Source organism: Schistocerca serialis, chromosome 1 (assembly GCF_023864345.2).
Source record: "Schistocerca serialis cubense isolate TAMUIC-IGC-003099 chromosome 1, iqSchSeri2.2, whole genome shotgun sequence".
NCBI lineage: Eukaryota > Metazoa > Arthropoda > Insecta > Orthoptera > Acrididae > Schistocerca > Schistocerca serialis.
In genome coordinates, this window is record NC_064638.1 from 1126727608 (window position 1) to 1126744937 (window position 17330).

Consider the following 17330-nt stretch of genomic DNA (forward strand, 5'->3'; position numbering starts at 1 on the left):
CATCTGCTGCGATCTATGTTCTCATTGGCGTATGGTAAGGGCTGGTTGCTTTTCATCCTACAGGAATGGCTACATACGGTGGTGGTTGTTGTTTTCTGCTCTTTGAACTGCCTATCCTTTGTTACAAACCGTGATATTCGACTGTGACTCCCGTGAACAACACATTGTTGCACTTGGTAGTTTACTTGGAAATCCCAACTGCGGTTTTCTCCGAATTGAGGAACTCCAAGTTACATACATCCTTTATTCAGTTCCTGCATGACCACGGAGTATTTGTCCCACAGGTCATCTGACCACGATCAAATACGCTGACATCGTGCGTTTTATATATGCTGCATTTGAGTTTCACGCTGATGCCTAGATCTCGCGCGATGCTACTCATGTGGCACCAGCTATTCTCTTCGCCACATCAGTGGAAAGACTCTATACCCAAACAGCCAGTATTTTTAATTCTGTAGCCTGGGTGCATCGAAAACATGAACTCTTACATTCATGACTGTTTTACAGTTGTCCCATTCGACCATGGCCCATTTCGTGTTGCCCCTTTTGATCCTGTCCCATTTGACTGTGGCCCAATTTGACTGTGACCCAATTTGACTGTGGCCCATTGTTCGTAAATTCATATTGCTCCACTTTCGTGTCCTGCTTTATCACTTTACTGAACTTGATCGCCTATCTTCTGCAAGTTCTCCTGTCGGACGACCAGTTCAGTGTGCGGCCGCTTGCCAGGAAACAGAACGCGCGGGATCCTTGAAACTGCCTCCGCTCCCGCCGGTCGGAGGCGGGCGCTACGTCAGCGTCAGCGGACAGACGAGCAGCTGGCTTCCTGCGGCCGTATCGGGCGCCGCATCCTGAGGAAGTGCTGGTCCGCCTGCCGATACAGAGTCCGCCTGCAGTCGGGGGCGCCATGGGCATGCTGAAGCACGTGCCGCGCCCGGGGGCGGCGCCTCCGCCCCCGCACCTCCACCTGCAGCGCCGCCGCCGCAACAGGTTCCTGTCGCTGTCCTGGCCCACCGCCCTCAGCGAGCAGGTGCGACTCCGCCGCTATCCGCCGCCTCCGACCGAGATCCGTGTGGTGCTTCTGTTTCGTGATCACTTTCCCACATTGTGCTTTACGGAATATAGTGTACACATTCTACACACGCAGTGGACGACTCAGGAAGAACGTGCCACATTCGCTGAAGTGCTAATACTACATCTCCTATAATAAATGTTATGTGCTGGATTTTCCTTTAGGACACTAGTGTCTAAAAGCGTACTAAAATTTATTCAGGTAACATACAGAATCAGGTGAGGTGGCGTGTAAACACTAACCAAGGAATATTTTTGTGAGATAGTTTCCTCTGAATCATTATGATATCTGCAAGTTCTCCAATCTACGAGTCTAAAGGTCTAGGGTTCAATCCCCTGTCAGTCCTAAGATTTTTATTGTTACCTATCGCTTCTTTCATCTCCGACAATGATTTGTTGATGGGAGAAATACCAGTTTGCGTAGTGATTCTGTGGCCACGTCAAACTCAAGGTACCTGTAACCGGTTCAAAAGTCAGAGGAACCCCACGACATACCACGTCCAGTAGAACCGTGCCTAGGAAATCACTTCTTTGTTTAAGTAAAACTTAAATTTACTAGGAAACTGAACTCAGTTTGTGCCAAATTTAAGCAGTTACTTACTTCTGATGCGTCTTCCGCCACTGTACTTTTTATTCGATTCGTCATCTCTTTAAGATTTCCAAAGGGTGGAGAAATGATTCGATGTTAAATGAAGATGTTCAAGGGCAAAAATGGCAGTGAGGTAAAAATAATGTCGTGTGGCACAACATTGTGGTGCAGGCCTCTCAATTGGGCGCCACTTCAGAGACTTGCGTGTCCTTCAGCCAACGGCACCTGGATTTCCCCCAACGGTCACCCATCCAAGTACTAGCCGAGCTCAACGTTTCTTAACTTCGGTGACCAGGCAGGAACAGGTTTTACCAACGTGGCAAGGCCGTTGGCGGTAGTGAGATTGGTACAAGGGACACAGCCCTTATACTTTACCCGTAACATCTGTTGCACTGACTGGACTTATCAAGGAATTCCTAGGTGAATTGTTACTTAACGTCTAATCAACTCCTGGCTGTATCCATCTGGCTACTGAATGACAAGTTTCTGAAGCCTATTCACTTACCGACTCCTACGTGAAAATAGCGGTACAGGCGCTATCGCCAAAGAAGCACTTAATTTTCATTGATCCTGGTTCTCCAGTTTTTAGGGAGCTCATGTTTATTCATTCGAGATGTAGCTATTAGCGATACTCTTTGTATGCACTTTTTTTACGTTAATGGGAAGGACGACACATGCAAGAGCCATGTAAATAATTAATTTATTGCAGTTCGTAGGACTTCAAAGGCAGTTTTCGTGCGACACACACAGAAACGTACATATAGTATGGTGCGTCAGTCAAATGAGTCACATGGATTTATTTAAACACTACGCTCCGCAGGAAACGTACGACACAGGTAATTGGGAAGTAGAAGTAACGGGTGAATGTTTGGTACGTCTTACAGAGATATTCACAACGAAGTGTTGACACCAGGAGTAACTGTATTTTATACTTGGGGCAGCTCTCAACAACCCGTCATACTATGCCGTCATTGTCGACTGATGAAACGAAAATGCAATATTAGTACATTTCACATCAAAGAAGCCATTTTGAACTACTACTACTCTGCCGTTCTTGGTGGTCGGGTTTAGTATTAAATCACTTCATTAGCCAAACGTGGTGCTTTTTGCTTTGAAATCAAACTTCAGCTAATTCTGTAAACCATCTGAATAACTTTATATGTGGTTTTATTTTGGAAAGTCTGTACTGAACAGTCTCGTATTTTTTCAAGCAGTTGCAATGTTTACACTAAGCACAAGACTGCTTAGAAACGACTGAAAAAAGGGCCTTAGAGTTACTGTAGAAGTGACACAGAGAGAAAAAGAGGTGCGCCTGGAGTAAATTTCCATACCAGTGCTTTTCGTACCTTATTAGAACTTCAGGCATAGCCAGTGATTACGCAACTTTCCTTTATTTGGACAACACTAATTGTTACACTACTGGCTAGGTCATTAGGTATATGCATTATTTTTATTGTTCCTATGCACTGTGCCTGCTGCCCTTTTTCTGTTTTATAAATAAAATGTTTCGGTAACAAAGAGGAAGGAGGACAATGAAAATGTGGCCACTTTTAGCAATGAAATCATAAAACACTCACTTCCCGAATATGGCACGTTCTATCTGAATTACTCAGTATGTTGTCTGTCTTCGCATGGGATAATTTTTATACTTCGTATTCTGCAGCTTTTTTAAAAGTTCAAGAAGTTTTTTCTTTAATACGCAGCAACTGCAATTTATTATGTTTATTTTTCCGCAACTAATTTCAAACTAACGTGGTCATCATGCAAGCACGCCATTACAAATTGAAGCTCTCAGGGGATGAACTATATACCAATAATCGCCAACATCAAAATATTATCAACAAGTTATAAAGTTACTGTGCTCCATTTACGAACGTAGTTAAATTGAAGTCACGCATTGCGGAGCGCATTTTGAACGTGGCTCCCGAGACACTCTGATCTATTGTGGAACATGTCGTTTCTCGGTTTCAAGTTGTGGCAGAAAACTGTGAGCAGCGTTTGAACATGGCTTGAGCCGTCTCACAACAATTAGAAACCAATGTTATTTTGCCTTTTATGCGGTTTTTGGCCCCAGGGTAATTAAAACCCGATATCACTTTGCTTTTTATTCGGTGTTTGGCCTCGGGTCAGTTACAAAGAGATTTTTCCACACGGATGTGGTACGACCTTGCCGTGGTGGATGGGCTTATCTAACTAAAAGTGTCACAACTGTTGACTATCGAACTTGTGCAGCTCAAGCCATAGCCGTCGTAGTGCGATTCATCTGTCATTTGTAGCCGACCCTGTTTACACTAAGATGCTTACAGTGCCATCTGCTAGTAACATTTTTTTTCTATGGCGTTGCTCCCTGCGTCAGTTCAAAATTAAATTCAAATTTGACGTCATCCACAGCAGTGATTGCCTTTCTACAGTGTTTTGAAACTGCAACTTTAATTATGGTCACCCTGGATATCAAAAAATGGTTCGAATGGCTCTAAGGTCATCAGTCCCCTAGAACTTAGAACTACTTAAACCTAACTAACCTAAGGACATCACACACATCCATGCCCGAGGCAGGATTCGAACCTGCAACCGCAGCGGTCGCGCGGTTCCACACTGAAGCGCCTACAACCGCTCAGCCACTGCGACCGGCCAGAGATAACAATAGGAACAGTTGGTTAGAGGGAAAATCGTGAACATCTCCGTCATAAATGTCCTATGATCATCTGCGTTATTTTATTCGGGGATTTTGTAACGTTTTTGTACCGGTCCGTAGCTGATACAGTATTTTTCACCGTAATCAATAATTCAGCAGCTTTTTTTTTTATTTCGTTGTTCGCTGCCCCGAAAATAGTTGCCAAAATAAAAATAAAATTGTAGTCGTGGAGCTTATTTCCAGGGCAAAAATATATTTGCGGTGCAAATAGCTGGGCAGTACTTCACTTCTCTTTATTCACCAAATAAATTTCCATTAACAGCAGGTATTATGAAGATGACATTCTGTAATGCGGGTCAGTTTGCATCCACTACGTTCCAGCAGGTCCTTTATCAGACTTGTTAAAAAAGCTTCAAAAAGTCAGGCATAGTGACAGCCACATCACAATGTACTACTCTATTATGAAGTATTGTTTCCAGTATCAGTCACATCATAGCCAGAGTTCACGTTTACTATCCATGAAATATGCAGATAACTAACTAGGAAACTTACACGAATTGTATGCCTTTTGCAGCATGTGAACAAGGGTGCATTTTTCTTCTTAATGAACATAGATTCAAAAGAGACGTATTTGGCAATTTCTGAATTCAGCTATCACGACGCGTAAAAGACGCTATGATATGTCGACATCGCAAGGGAGTGGCGGTAACACGAAATGAAACAAGATGTACCTTCGCAGAACTGTGTGATCTCCTGTGTCGCTTCCAGATGTATAAGAGTTTGGCATATTTTTTCTTTAATACCGCTTTGCAGAACCCACGCTGAGTCTGTGCTCATCGGGGATTTGTCGCTTCTTTCCGTTGGCGGATGCTCTTCCTGGCGCAACGACGTCGCCGTCGACCAACGGGAAGAGTGTGTTTTACGTCATCGCTCTGATAATCGCGTACATTCTTAACTGTGCGTGTTCGTATTGTAACCGTGCGAGCGAATGCGATTAGGTCGTTAATACGGCGATCTCTCAGCTATCGCCCTAGACATTACCAAACAGTTAAGTTCTTTCAGTGTGTAAGGCAGTCTGATTGTAGTGATGAATATTTTATGTTTATTGATTGCAATAGCCGTCGTTTTACTCTTCATTCGAGGACAGCCGATGCTAGTTTCGTTTAATGGAGCTTCTTAGAAAAATTCTTCGATCCAGTCGCGCACCTGTAAAGATATTCCTTATGATCGATCCTTAATTATGAGGAACAATGCGGTACAGTAAAGGACGCCTTTGTAATGTCTAGAAAGACGGAAAAAGCCTGTTCACACGCGAGCTCTTTTTCACACTAGCATTTCTTTTGGAAGCGCTGGTGATTTTGTGGCACAGGCTTTGTTTCCCTCCAGGAACGTCATAATGTTGGAGCTTATAATACACTCTGGGATCATGCAAGGGGTAATTCTGTGCATTTGATGTTTTACCCTTATTGTAAACGGGAGTGATGTCACTTACTTTTATTCACACGAAATTACTCGCTGCTCAAGATATTCTGATACACACTGAAGCGCCAAAGAAACTGGTATAGCCATGCGTATACAAATACAGAGATATGTAAAAAGGCAGAATACGGCGCTGCGGTCGACAACACCTACACAAGACAAGTGCCTGGTGCAGTTGTTAGATCGATTATTGGTGCTACAATGGCAGGTTATTAAGATTTGAGTCTGAACGTGGTGTTATAGTCGGCGCACGAGCTATGGGACACAGCATATCCAAGGCAGCATGAAGTAGGGATTTTCCCGAACGACCATTTCACGAGTGTACTGTAAATATCTGGAATCTCCGAAGTGCCGGCCGAGGTGGCCGAGCGGTTCTAGGCGCTTCAGTCTGGCACCGCGCGACTACTATGGTCGGAGGTTCGAATCCTGGCTCGGGCATGGATGTGTGTGATGTCCTTAGGTTAGTTAGGTTTAAGTAGTTCTAAGTTCTAGGGGACTGATGACCTAAGATGTTAAGTCCCATGGTGCTCAGAGCCAGCCAATCTCCGAAGTGCAACACTTCCGCAAATTGCTGTATATTTCAGTGCTGGGCCATCAACAAGTTTCAGCGTGCGAACCATCCAACGAAAAATCATTGATATAGGCTTTCGGAGCCGAAGGTCCACTCTTGTACCCTTGTTGAGCGCACGACACAAAGCTTTGTGCCTCGCCTGTGCCCGTCAGTACCGACATTGAACTATTGATAGCTGCAAACATGTTGCCTGGTCGGACCAGTCTGGTTTCAAATTGTATCGAGCGTATGGACGTGTTCCGGTAGGGAGAAAACCTCATGAATCCACGGAACCTGCATGTCAGCTGGAGACTGTTCAAGCTGGTGGCGACTCTGTGATGGTGTGGTGCATGTGCAGTTGGAGTGATATAGGACCCCCTGATGCTCTAGACACGACTCTGGTAGGTGACCTGTACGTAAGCATCCTGTCTGATCACCTGCGTCCATTCATGTCGATTGTACATTCCGACGGACTTGGGGCAACTCCAGCTGGACAATGCGACACCCCGCACGTCCAGAATTGCTACAGAGTGGCTTCAGGAACACACTTCTGAGTTTAAACTCTTCCACTGGCCGCCAAACTCCCCAGAAATGAACATTATTGAGCTTATCTGAGATCCCCTGCAACGTGCTGTTCGGAAGAGATCTCCACCGCCTCGTACTCTTACGGATTTATGGACAGCCCTGCAGGATTCATGGTGTCAATTCCCTCCAGCACTACTTCAGACATTAGTCGAGTCCACGCCACGTCGTGTTGTGCCACTTCTGCGTGCTCGCGGGGGCCCTACACGATATTAGGCAAGTGTACCAGTTTCTTTGGCTCTTCAGTGTATAAGAGTTAGGAAAAGGTCTAATCCGCAGCGTTTTCAACGCAGAACGTAAATAGAACTCCGACAGAGCATGATGCTTTGCTCTCTCACAGTTGTCATAATCGTTTTTGGGAGTAGTTACTCCAATATCCATTTGTGAGTATGATAGCTGTCAAATCGTGCTATGGTTGATAGATTATTATCTGTGGATTCACTTTTATATGTTGTGTTTAATAGTTCGACAAATTTTGTGGAATCCTTGGACATATCTTTTGCTTTTACAAAAAGTTAGAACCTTTTAGTGTTTTGTAATAGATCTTTCGTCGTGACCTGTATTTTCGACTTTGCGGTTGACATTCGTTACGAATGTACGAGTTGCCTTTTCATTTTTTTCTGTTTCCCTCCACTCTGCTTTGTATTGGTAGAATGTAAAGGACTCCACATACGACCGATATATTTGTACCGCTGGTAATCTGGGCTGCACTGTCTTCTTCGATCGGTTGCTCTCTTCGATCCCACTACACAAGAGCAGTTTATAAGGCAGTTGCAACCATTATCTCGAACGCCACTGTGTTGTAAACTTCTGTTAGGAAAGAAGAACGGCGAAGTTTAGCAGCTGCCATAGTTTTTTTGCATACGTCGAATGATACCAGTAGTAGTTTATCGGGAGTGGATTGCTTTTCTTGCGAACTATAGGCTATGTATTAAAGAACTGTTAAATGTGTGTGCAATTTTGGGCTATTTTTGAGCAGCTTATTATTTCAAGTGAAAACAGTGATTGGTAACAGTAAATTGTTGTTTCATTTGATCCAATAAGTGACACGTTAAAGACTAACCGGAAGTGTTCGCATTTTTTAATTTCATTATTTTCCTTTTATATTTTTCTTGTCTCATTCTTACTATGATGCAAACAGTTCTTTTCATAGTGTTGGCGGAGCTAATAGGCGTTTAAATTTTGTTTTTCTTTTTGATAGGCTGATGAATTTGTGGCTCGCGATGTGCCCTCACATGTACCTCTAAATCTATGCTCTGCAAACCAGTTGAAGTGCATTGCAGAGGGTACTTCCCACTGTACGCTATTGGGGCTACGTCTCGTTCAATTCAGTATAGAGCGTGGGAAGAGTGATTGTTTATCCGCCTCTGTTAACGCTGTATTCCTTCCGATCTTGTCTTCGCGATGAATTCGGGAGCGGTATGTATGGGATTGAAGTATATTCCTAGATACATCTTTTAAAGCTGCTTCTTGAAACTTGTACTGTCGCAGGTTCGAATCCTAACTCGGGCATGGATGTGTGTGATGTCCTTAGGTTAGTTAGGTTTAAGTAGTTCTAAGTTCTAGGGGACTGAGGACCTCAGATGTTTAGTCCCATAGTGCTCAGAGCGATTTTTTCTTGAAACTTGTGTAAGTAGGCTTTCTCTGAATGACAAGTTTTGTTTGCGTGGCCATCATCCGCAACAACCATATATAAATTTCACTTACCAAACATAAGCACGTTTTCATGTTGCGAACTTTTTTCTTCACAATTTCCATGTTTTTTGCACTAATTTCTGTGGGCACTGTTAGTCTTCTGTCACTAATTGTAGATATTTTACCAAAAACCGTGATTTAAAGTCGTAACTACTGTGTGTTCACTTTACGTCTCTTCCTGTTTTGTTGTTTAGTGCCCCTTGCCAACCAAACGGAAGTATATGCTGAAAACTAAAGTCTGTTCATTTCTGTTCTCTTTATAGTAGCGCTCGCTCTCTCTCTCTCTCTCTCTCTCTCTCTCTCTCTCTCTCTCTCTCTCTCTAAAACACACACACACACACACACACACACACACACACGAATGAACAGACGTTAGTTTTCAGCATATACTTCGTTGGTTGGTAACATGCACGTAAACAAAGCAAACAGGAAGAGACGTAAAAAGAGCACGCAGTAGTTAAGACTTCGAATCACGGTTTCCGGTAAAATGTGTGCGACTAGCGGGAGAAGACTAGTTCTACACCTCAGCAGTTAGCACAAAGAACATGAAAATAGTGAAACATGAAAACGCGCGTATGTTTTGTAAGTGAAATTGTAGTGCGGCTCGAGCATGTGAGCAGATGAGAGGAAACGTATATGTCAGCCTAAAACTCGTATAACTGTCAGTAATCACATATTTACAAAACGAATATTTCTTGGAATAGTGTGCCTCCATTTTTAAGTGTTTCCCAGTACTGTTCTTTCAGCATATCCATGTCACTCTCCCATTGGATAACAAACTTCTGTCTATTCTTGCTGCCCTTCTCTGTAAACGTTCAATATCTCCTGTTAGTCCTATTATGTAAGAACCCCATATGCTTGAGTAACATTCTAAGATGGATCGTGCGAGCGTTTTTTATGCTATCTCCTTTGCAGACTGACTGCATTGTCCTAGTACTCTCCCAAAGAACTGGTCCGCCACCAGCCTGCATGATGATTCCATTTCATATCCATAAGAATTGTTATACCTAGCTATTTGTATGGGTTGATCGATTCCTGCTGTGATTCGCTGATATTGTAGTCACAGAATATTATATTTCTTTCGTTTTGTGAGGTAAAATATTTTAAATTTCTAAACATTTAAAGCAAGCTGCCAATCTTTTACACCACAGTGAAATCTTACCAAGGTCCGACTGAATATTTGTGCAGAATTTTTAGGTGGTTCTTCATGTTAGATTACTGTAGAATCTGCGAAAAAACTAGGATTACTATTAATATTGTCTACAAGGTCATCAGTATAGACCATAAACAACCCATTTTACCTTTACGTACAAAGCGAGCGACTTGGAACAATGGCCGTCATCCGTCGCTCATATGTGGTGTTCTTAACAATCTCTGTTTTTGTGACATTCTCGGAATCCGAAAATGGCCTTCACACAGTCACAGCGTAAAACTGCTGGAAGTTTCCATGAAAGGACTTTTTTTTTAAATTCTCCGACGGAGACCGTTCATTCAGGTGGATATTTTCTGTTTTTTTACTGCCTTTTTTCATACGTATTTGTCTATACGCCGTTTTATGATTTGTTTGAACATTAAGGGTACTTGAGACAAATGCTCGTGAAAGGTCACTTTGAGAAAGAGCGAAACAATTGCATTCCCTTACAATTGTGGGTACTGATCGTTACTTCAGCACTGTGCGACGATAAAATTATTGAAATGACTGAAGTTCCGGAATGAACTAAAGACTCAAAGCAGTTGAATGTGACTAATACACTCAGTGCATAGCGCAACACGCTCTCTGAACATTCATTCATTCCCTCCTCTGTGCTACCACAGATAACATGTAATTGTTCCCATTTGTACTGAAAATGCAGGACATGCGAGGGACCTATATCTACTCTACCACGTAAAAGGCAGAACACAGAGATTCTGTACTTGCCGTCTTGTAGAGATGTCCTTGCCGGCCGGTGTGGCCGGGCGGCTCTAGGCGCTTCAGTCTGGAACCGCGCGACCGCTGCGGTCGCAGGTTCGAATCCTGCCTCGGGCATAGATGTGTGTGATATCCTTAGGTTGGTTAGGTTTAAGTAGTTCTAAGTTCTAGGGGACTGATGACCTCAGATGTTAAGTCCCATAGTGCTCAGAGCCATTTGAACCATTTTTTTGAAAGATGTCCTTGTTCCTGTGCAGACGTAGCAATTAGACCACGAGCACTTTGTTCTTGAGGTGAGGCTGTGAAATTTACTAGTAAGTTGACTAATGCTCTCAACGCTACGAAATAATCAGTCGAATTTCAGTCAGGCCACAACAGACTTTCCTTTAATTAGCACACGAATCTCGTAACAGACAAAGACACAAACTGCTAACATAACATTATATACACTTACGCCTACAAGGTAATGACTTACTTGACTTAATTCCTTTGGCCCCTATGGGGACATAGGGCATCCAGGAGAACTCGCCATCCGTCTCTGTCTTTGGACATTTGCCTCAATTCTGCCCAGGTCTTGCCAACTCTTTTTGCTTCCCCTTCCTCTGTCCTCTTCCATGTGCCCCTTGGTCTTCCTCTCTTCCTTGTTCCCTGGGGATTCCATTCCAATGCTTTTTTCTCGATGGCTCCATCTGGTTTTCTCAGGGTATGCCACCAACCAGCCCCACTTTCTCTCTCGTATCTGGTCTTCTGTAGGTATCTGGTTTGTTATTCGCCAGAGCTCCTCATTACATATTTTTTCTGGCCACCAGATATTCATGATGCGTCGAAGACATCTATTTATGAAGCTTTGTAACTGGGTTGTTATCTTTTTATCCATTTTCCAGCTTTCACTGGCGTAAAGAAGGACAGCCTTCACATTTGTATTAAAAATACGGATTTTTGTTTTGTATGTGATATTTCTATTTTTCCATATTGGATACAATTGTATGAAGGCAGCATTTGCCTTTTTAATGCGGTTTTTCACGTCATCTCCAGCTCCACCATCTTCTGCCACTATACTTCCCAGATACAGGAATGATTGACAGTGTCCACTGGCTGCTCACCTATTAACAGTGGCACCTCCATGTTCCCTGAATTTACTCTCATTTCCTTTGTTTTGCCTGTATATATCTTGAGGCCAGCAGTCTCTGCTTCTTCTTTCAGCAAGTTTAATTTAGCTTGCATATCAGTCAGCCTTGGAGCTAATAAAACTATGTCGTCTGCAAAATCCAAATCCTCCAGACGTTTGTGGATCCCCCACTGGATTCCTCGTCTCCTGCCTGCTGTAACTCTTCTCATAACAGAGTCTAGAATGAGTAGAAAAAGTATTGGTGACAAAATGCAACCCTGCCGGACTCCAGTTGTTACTTTTATGGGCTCTGTCATATTTCTGTTGTGGGGTACGCAGCATTTGTAGCCATCATATAGATCTTTTATGATGTTTAAGATCTTCTGTGGTATTCCATACTTCCTGCCAGAGCACTTTGTTTCACGGAATCGAAGGCCTTTTGAAAATCAGTGAATGCCAGGTACATAGTTGCTTGGAATTCTTTGCTTTGCTCTAAAATGATCCTAAGAGTGTTAATAAGATCAACACAACTGCGTTGTGCTCTAAAACCGGCCTGTTCTTTACGCAGTCGCTTTTCAAGGGATTCTTTAATTCTGTTTAAAATAATTCTGTTGAGGACCTTACTAGGCACTGACAACAATGTAATGCCACGCCAGTTGTTACAGTCTGACAAATTTCCCTTTTTTGGGAGCTTTACCACCAAGCCATTTTTACACTCCTTTGGAGATTTCTCTTCAAGCCAAATATGCTTCAGCAAAGGATGGAGCATTATAACAGTACTTTCAATATCGGCTTTTAAGAGCTCCGGTGCTATGTTGTCTAGGCCTGGAGCCTTTGTATTTTTTAGTGTTTTCAAGGCAATCCTAATTTCGTCCATTGTGGGACACTGCAAATTTATATCTTGATCTTCTTCGACTTCCTCTGGAACATCTCTTGCCTGTTCCTCTTGGTTGTCTTCACAATTTAACAGTTCCTTGAAGTGCTCCTCCCATCTCTGTAGCTGTGCCTGTTGAGTTGTAAGCATCACCCCATCCTTGTTCTTAACTGGTCCTTCATGTCTGAAGTTCTTCATTGACAACCGTTTGGTAATGTTGTAGAGCTCTTTCAAATTTCCTTGTCTTGCTGCCTCTTCTGCTAAATTTGCTTGCTCATCTATCCATTTCCTTCTATCTCGACGTAGCAATTTTTTCACTTTTTTGTTCGCCTCCGTGTATTCTTTATGCGCTTCGCTCTTCTGCGCTCTTGTCTTACAAAAATTTAACTTAAGTTTTAGTTCTTTCCTGTGGCTGATTTCATTCCACGTAGCGTCGGATATCCATTCCTTCCTATGATGTGCCTTAAATCCTAAGATTTTTTCTCCCACATCTGAATAACTGTTTTTGATTTTTTGCCAGCATGTTTCAGTTCCCTCTTCCATAAAGTTTTCTTCAGAGACGACCTGGAATCTATTTTGTAGTTCAAGGGCAAATGTTTCTTCGATCTTGTAATCTTGCCACATCTATTTTCTTGCACCTATGATTGAGCTTGGTTCTATTTGCCACTATCTTCAGTCAGAATTCCGCCAAAACTAGGTGGTGGTCACTTGAAACGTCTGACCCTCTTCTATTTCTGACATCTAACAGAATGTGTCGGAACTTGCGGCTTATGACTGTGTGCTCTATTTGATTTTCGGTAACGTGGTCTGGAGAAACCCACGTTATCTTACGGCAGTTACGATGTGGAAACAATGTGCCTCCAATGACTAGGTCATGTTCAGCGCATGTATCTATCAACAGTTCACCATTTACATTCCTGATCCCCATGCCATGCACGCCCATGATATGATATGTTCAAGCCCTTCATTTTCTGAACCACCTTTTGCGTTCAAGTCACCCATTAAAATTTTTATGTCCCTAGGATTTGTTTGTCTAAGGACTCCGTTAAGCTCTGTTTAAAATGCATCTTTTAATTCTCCTTTAGCAATTTCAGTAGGTGCATAGCATTGAATTACAGTGACATATCGCACATTTGTTTTAAAGCGTGCGGTTATTATCCGTTCTGAGACTGGCTTCCACTCCAGTAAGCTCTTCTTGCTGCTGTTAGATAGTAAGAGCCCTGCACCATTCCTATGCATCGCGTCCTCACCTGTCTGACCCGCATACAGCAACACTCCACCATTTTGTGTTTGGAATTCCCCAGATTCTGGCTACCTTACTTCACTTAGTCCCAATATATGTAGTCGATAGTTCTCCATCTCTTTTTCAACCTGTCTTAGCCTCCCTGTCTCTCTCAACGTCCTTACATTCCAAAAACCGATACGGGTGTTCCTTTTCAGGCCAAAGGTCATATCCTTAAGATCCATCCGGCTGTTTCTCCTTTTAGTTTCTGTGATATGTGTTTTTTGTTGGTGCGGGTTATCAGCACACAGCCCCCGAGTATCCTGGTGGGTGTGCCACCTCATGGCCTGGACACCTGCCAAGGTTTTATTTCAGGGCCTTACCCCTTAGATAGATTGTCTTCACCACGACTACAGAACGCTATCCATCCCTTCGCAGTAAGGCCTATGTGCATCAACGTTGTCCTGGTTTCCAAGGATCTTCCACTGTCCACATTAGGGGACTGTGTCTGCTGCCACACAATCACAAGGAGGAAAAGGAAAGGAAGGGAATGTATGGGATGGGACTGAACAGAATAGGATGGGACAGGACACTAGACGGGAAGTTGTGAGACACACTTTGTCTGGATCCTCTATGGAGACCTGTCTGGCTTGGGAGGCCCTGCTGGTAGTTACACCACCGCCGGCATAGCCCTCCACTTCATTGGATCACACAAAGCCCCTCTCCGACACGGACAGTGTTTCGTTAAGGCGGTGTCTCCTGAGGGGGCTACAAAGTAATACGTACCACAATTCATCTCTGCAACACTTATTATTCTAGTACATTGAATATACTGCAGAAATTATATTCACAGTCAATTCACACATTGTCCGATCTTCTCTGCATTGCCATGCACCGACGCTATTATTTAAGATCGTTCTACAGGGTGATCCCTTGAAGATGTCAGAAACTCACAGGAATGATGGAGAAGGGTAAATGTGTCAATTTGAGGTAAGGGACAGTGGTCCGGGTAAAACAAGAGTCGGAAGTCATAAGCGAAAACGTTCAGATGCCCCTGACAGTGGAGCTCTTCTACTGCAAGATCTTTGCTTTCTTTATTTTGGGAGGAGGTAGTGTGGAACAAAACAAGAAAAAATGTACGTTAAACATAGGCTGTTTAATGCATGCCTTAAGAGCTATGGGCACTTATATAGTAGAAGAGGGGTGTTTCACAGTTGTAAAAGTGAACAAGTGGTCATAGCTTTTAAGGTATACACCTTAGAGCCCAAGTTTACTGGACTGTTTTGTTTTGGCTTATGCTACCTCCTCCCAAATATGGAAAGCAAAGAGCTTGCAGTATCAGAACTATTTTCACTTGTAACTTCCGACTCGATCATTTCCCGACCAGAGTCCCTTCTGCATCATCCCCGAAAGTTTGTAACGTCATCACGGAATCACCCTATAAACGGCGAACAAATCTGATCCTAATCGTGTGGCCTCTATGCCGAAATGTCCTTTACAGACATACGTATCCGCCTGCTCGTACCCAACTGAAATAGTCAACATGAATCACTTCGCTCGGCTCGTGTATTTGGCGGGAGTCGATGATGCACGAAGTGCTTCACCCGAATATCGTTATTCTAATGTTACTCGAAGTTGCTTTTTTTTGCGTAGCACATCAGCTAATACATTCTCAACCAAACTGTGAAGTGAAACTAGGGGTAGGATATTGTGGGCCCAAGAGCCAGAAATGTTGCAGCTGCTGAAATGGGTGTGGACGTGAACTTTGCTGCTCCTCCTTGTGTAGGTGGAGTAAGTTGAGATAAGAATCAGCAGCCTTCTTACCCTCAGGGATAACGATACGTGATTGAAGTGTAGCTGTGTATTCGAGATGAAGACGATAGGCACACTGGTATGTCCCCGTGGTCGCTCATAACGCAACCCGTGGGAGGAGAGGGAAGTACGGCGTTACGACAGTTCCTGTCTCTTCCCGGCGGTCCTGTTCTGTTCCGGCGCTTTCTCACCTCCTAAACGTCGATTCACTCTGGGCGTCAACGGAACTGAACGAAACGGAAAGCGACGTCATCATCAAGTGGTGGCGTGCTCATTCTAAACGGAACGTCAACACATCATTTCACTTAACTCAATATCCAATAGCTGAAGTGAGGATATGAGATACGTGTACCAACAGTGATAGTTAAAGTCGGAATATATAGTACCAGAGTTAAAGAACTAACAATGATAAAGTTAATTACTGGCCAAAGCGAACTTCATAACCGATGTTACTGATAATGTTTAGTTGGTAAACCCACCTAGAAGAGAGACAATAGGAAAAGTGTTGTTCAAGCATTTCACTACGTCGACGTTTACTTGCTGTGGCCGAGCGGTTGTAGGCGCTTCAGTCCGGAACCGCGCTGCTGCTACGGTGGCAGGTTCGAATCCTGCCTCGGGCATGGATGTGTGTGATGTCCTTAGGTTAGTTAGGTTTAAGTAGTTCTATGTTCTAGGGGACTGATGACCTCAGATGTTAGGTCCCATAGTGCTTAGAGCGATTTGAACCATTTTGACCAAGTATATAGGCCTACACGAAAACACACAAAACACTATTTCGGAAGGCAATATATAGAGCCTTTTTACTCTATCCATTATATTTCTCCTTTTATTCTATGTATCAGATAACAAATGAAAGCTGTCATTTCCTCCTTCAGTAGATCTTCCTTACCCACTGTAAAAAAAATTGGATGTTTTGTAAAAATTTTCGTCATTAGTTTGGAAATACACTCCTGGAAATGGAAAAAAGAACACATTGACGCCGGTGTGTCAGACCCAGCATACTTGCTCCGGACACTGCGAGAGGGCTGTACAAGCAATGATCACACGCACGGCACAGCGGACACACCAGGAACCGCGGTGTTGGCCGTCGAATGGCGCTAGCTGCGCAGCATTTGTGCACCGCCGCCGTCAGTGTCAGCCAGTTTGCCGTGGCATACGGAGCTCCATCGCAGTCTTTAACACTGGTAGCATGCCGCGACAGCGTGGACGTGAACCGTATGTGCGGTTGACGGACTTTGAGCGAGGGCGTATAGTGGGCATGCGGGAGGCCGGGTGGACGTACCGCCGAATTGCTCAACACGTGGGGCGTGAGGTCTCCACAGTACATCGATGTTGTCGCCAGTGGTCGGCGGAAGGTGCACATGCCCGTCGACCTGGGACCGGACCGCAGCGACGCACGGATGCACGCCAAGACCGTAGGATCCTACGCAGTGCCGTAGGGGACCGCACCGCCACTTCCCAGCAAATTAGGGACACTGTTGCTCCTGGGGTATCGGCGAGGACCATTCGCAACCGTCTCCATGAAGCTGGGCTACGGTCCCGCACACCGTTAGGCCGTCTCCCGCTCACGCCCCAACATCGTGCAGCCCGCCTCCAGTGGTGTCGCGACAGGCGTGAATGGAGGGACGAATGGAGACGTGTCGTCTTCAGCGATGAGAGTCGCTTCTGCCTTGGTGCCAATGATGGTCGTATGCGTGTTTGGCGCCGTGCAGGTGAGCGCCACAATCAGGACTGCATACGACCGAGGCACACAGGGCCAACACCCGGCATCATGGTGTGGGGAGCGATCTCCTACACTGGCCGT

General features: G+C 44.1%; 1 protein-coding gene across 2 annotated transcripts in view; it reads left to right on the forward strand.

Moving 5' to 3' along the window:
* LOC126416960 (rap guanine nucleotide exchange factor 2-like) overlaps positions 1-17330 on the forward strand; it is a 318137-nt gene that overhangs the window by 132020 nt on the left and 168787 nt on the right. The window contains exon 1 of one of the 2 annotated variants that reach the window (XM_050084843.1): positions 912-1030. The exons of the other annotated variant lie outside the window; for it this stretch is intronic. Coding sequence (XP_049940800.1) covers positions 914-1030 — 117 coding nt within the window. The 5' untranslated portion in view covers positions 912-913. Of the gene's footprint in view, positions 1-911; positions 1031-17330 lie in introns of those variants that run through there. 2 annotated transcript variants of the gene reach the window in all.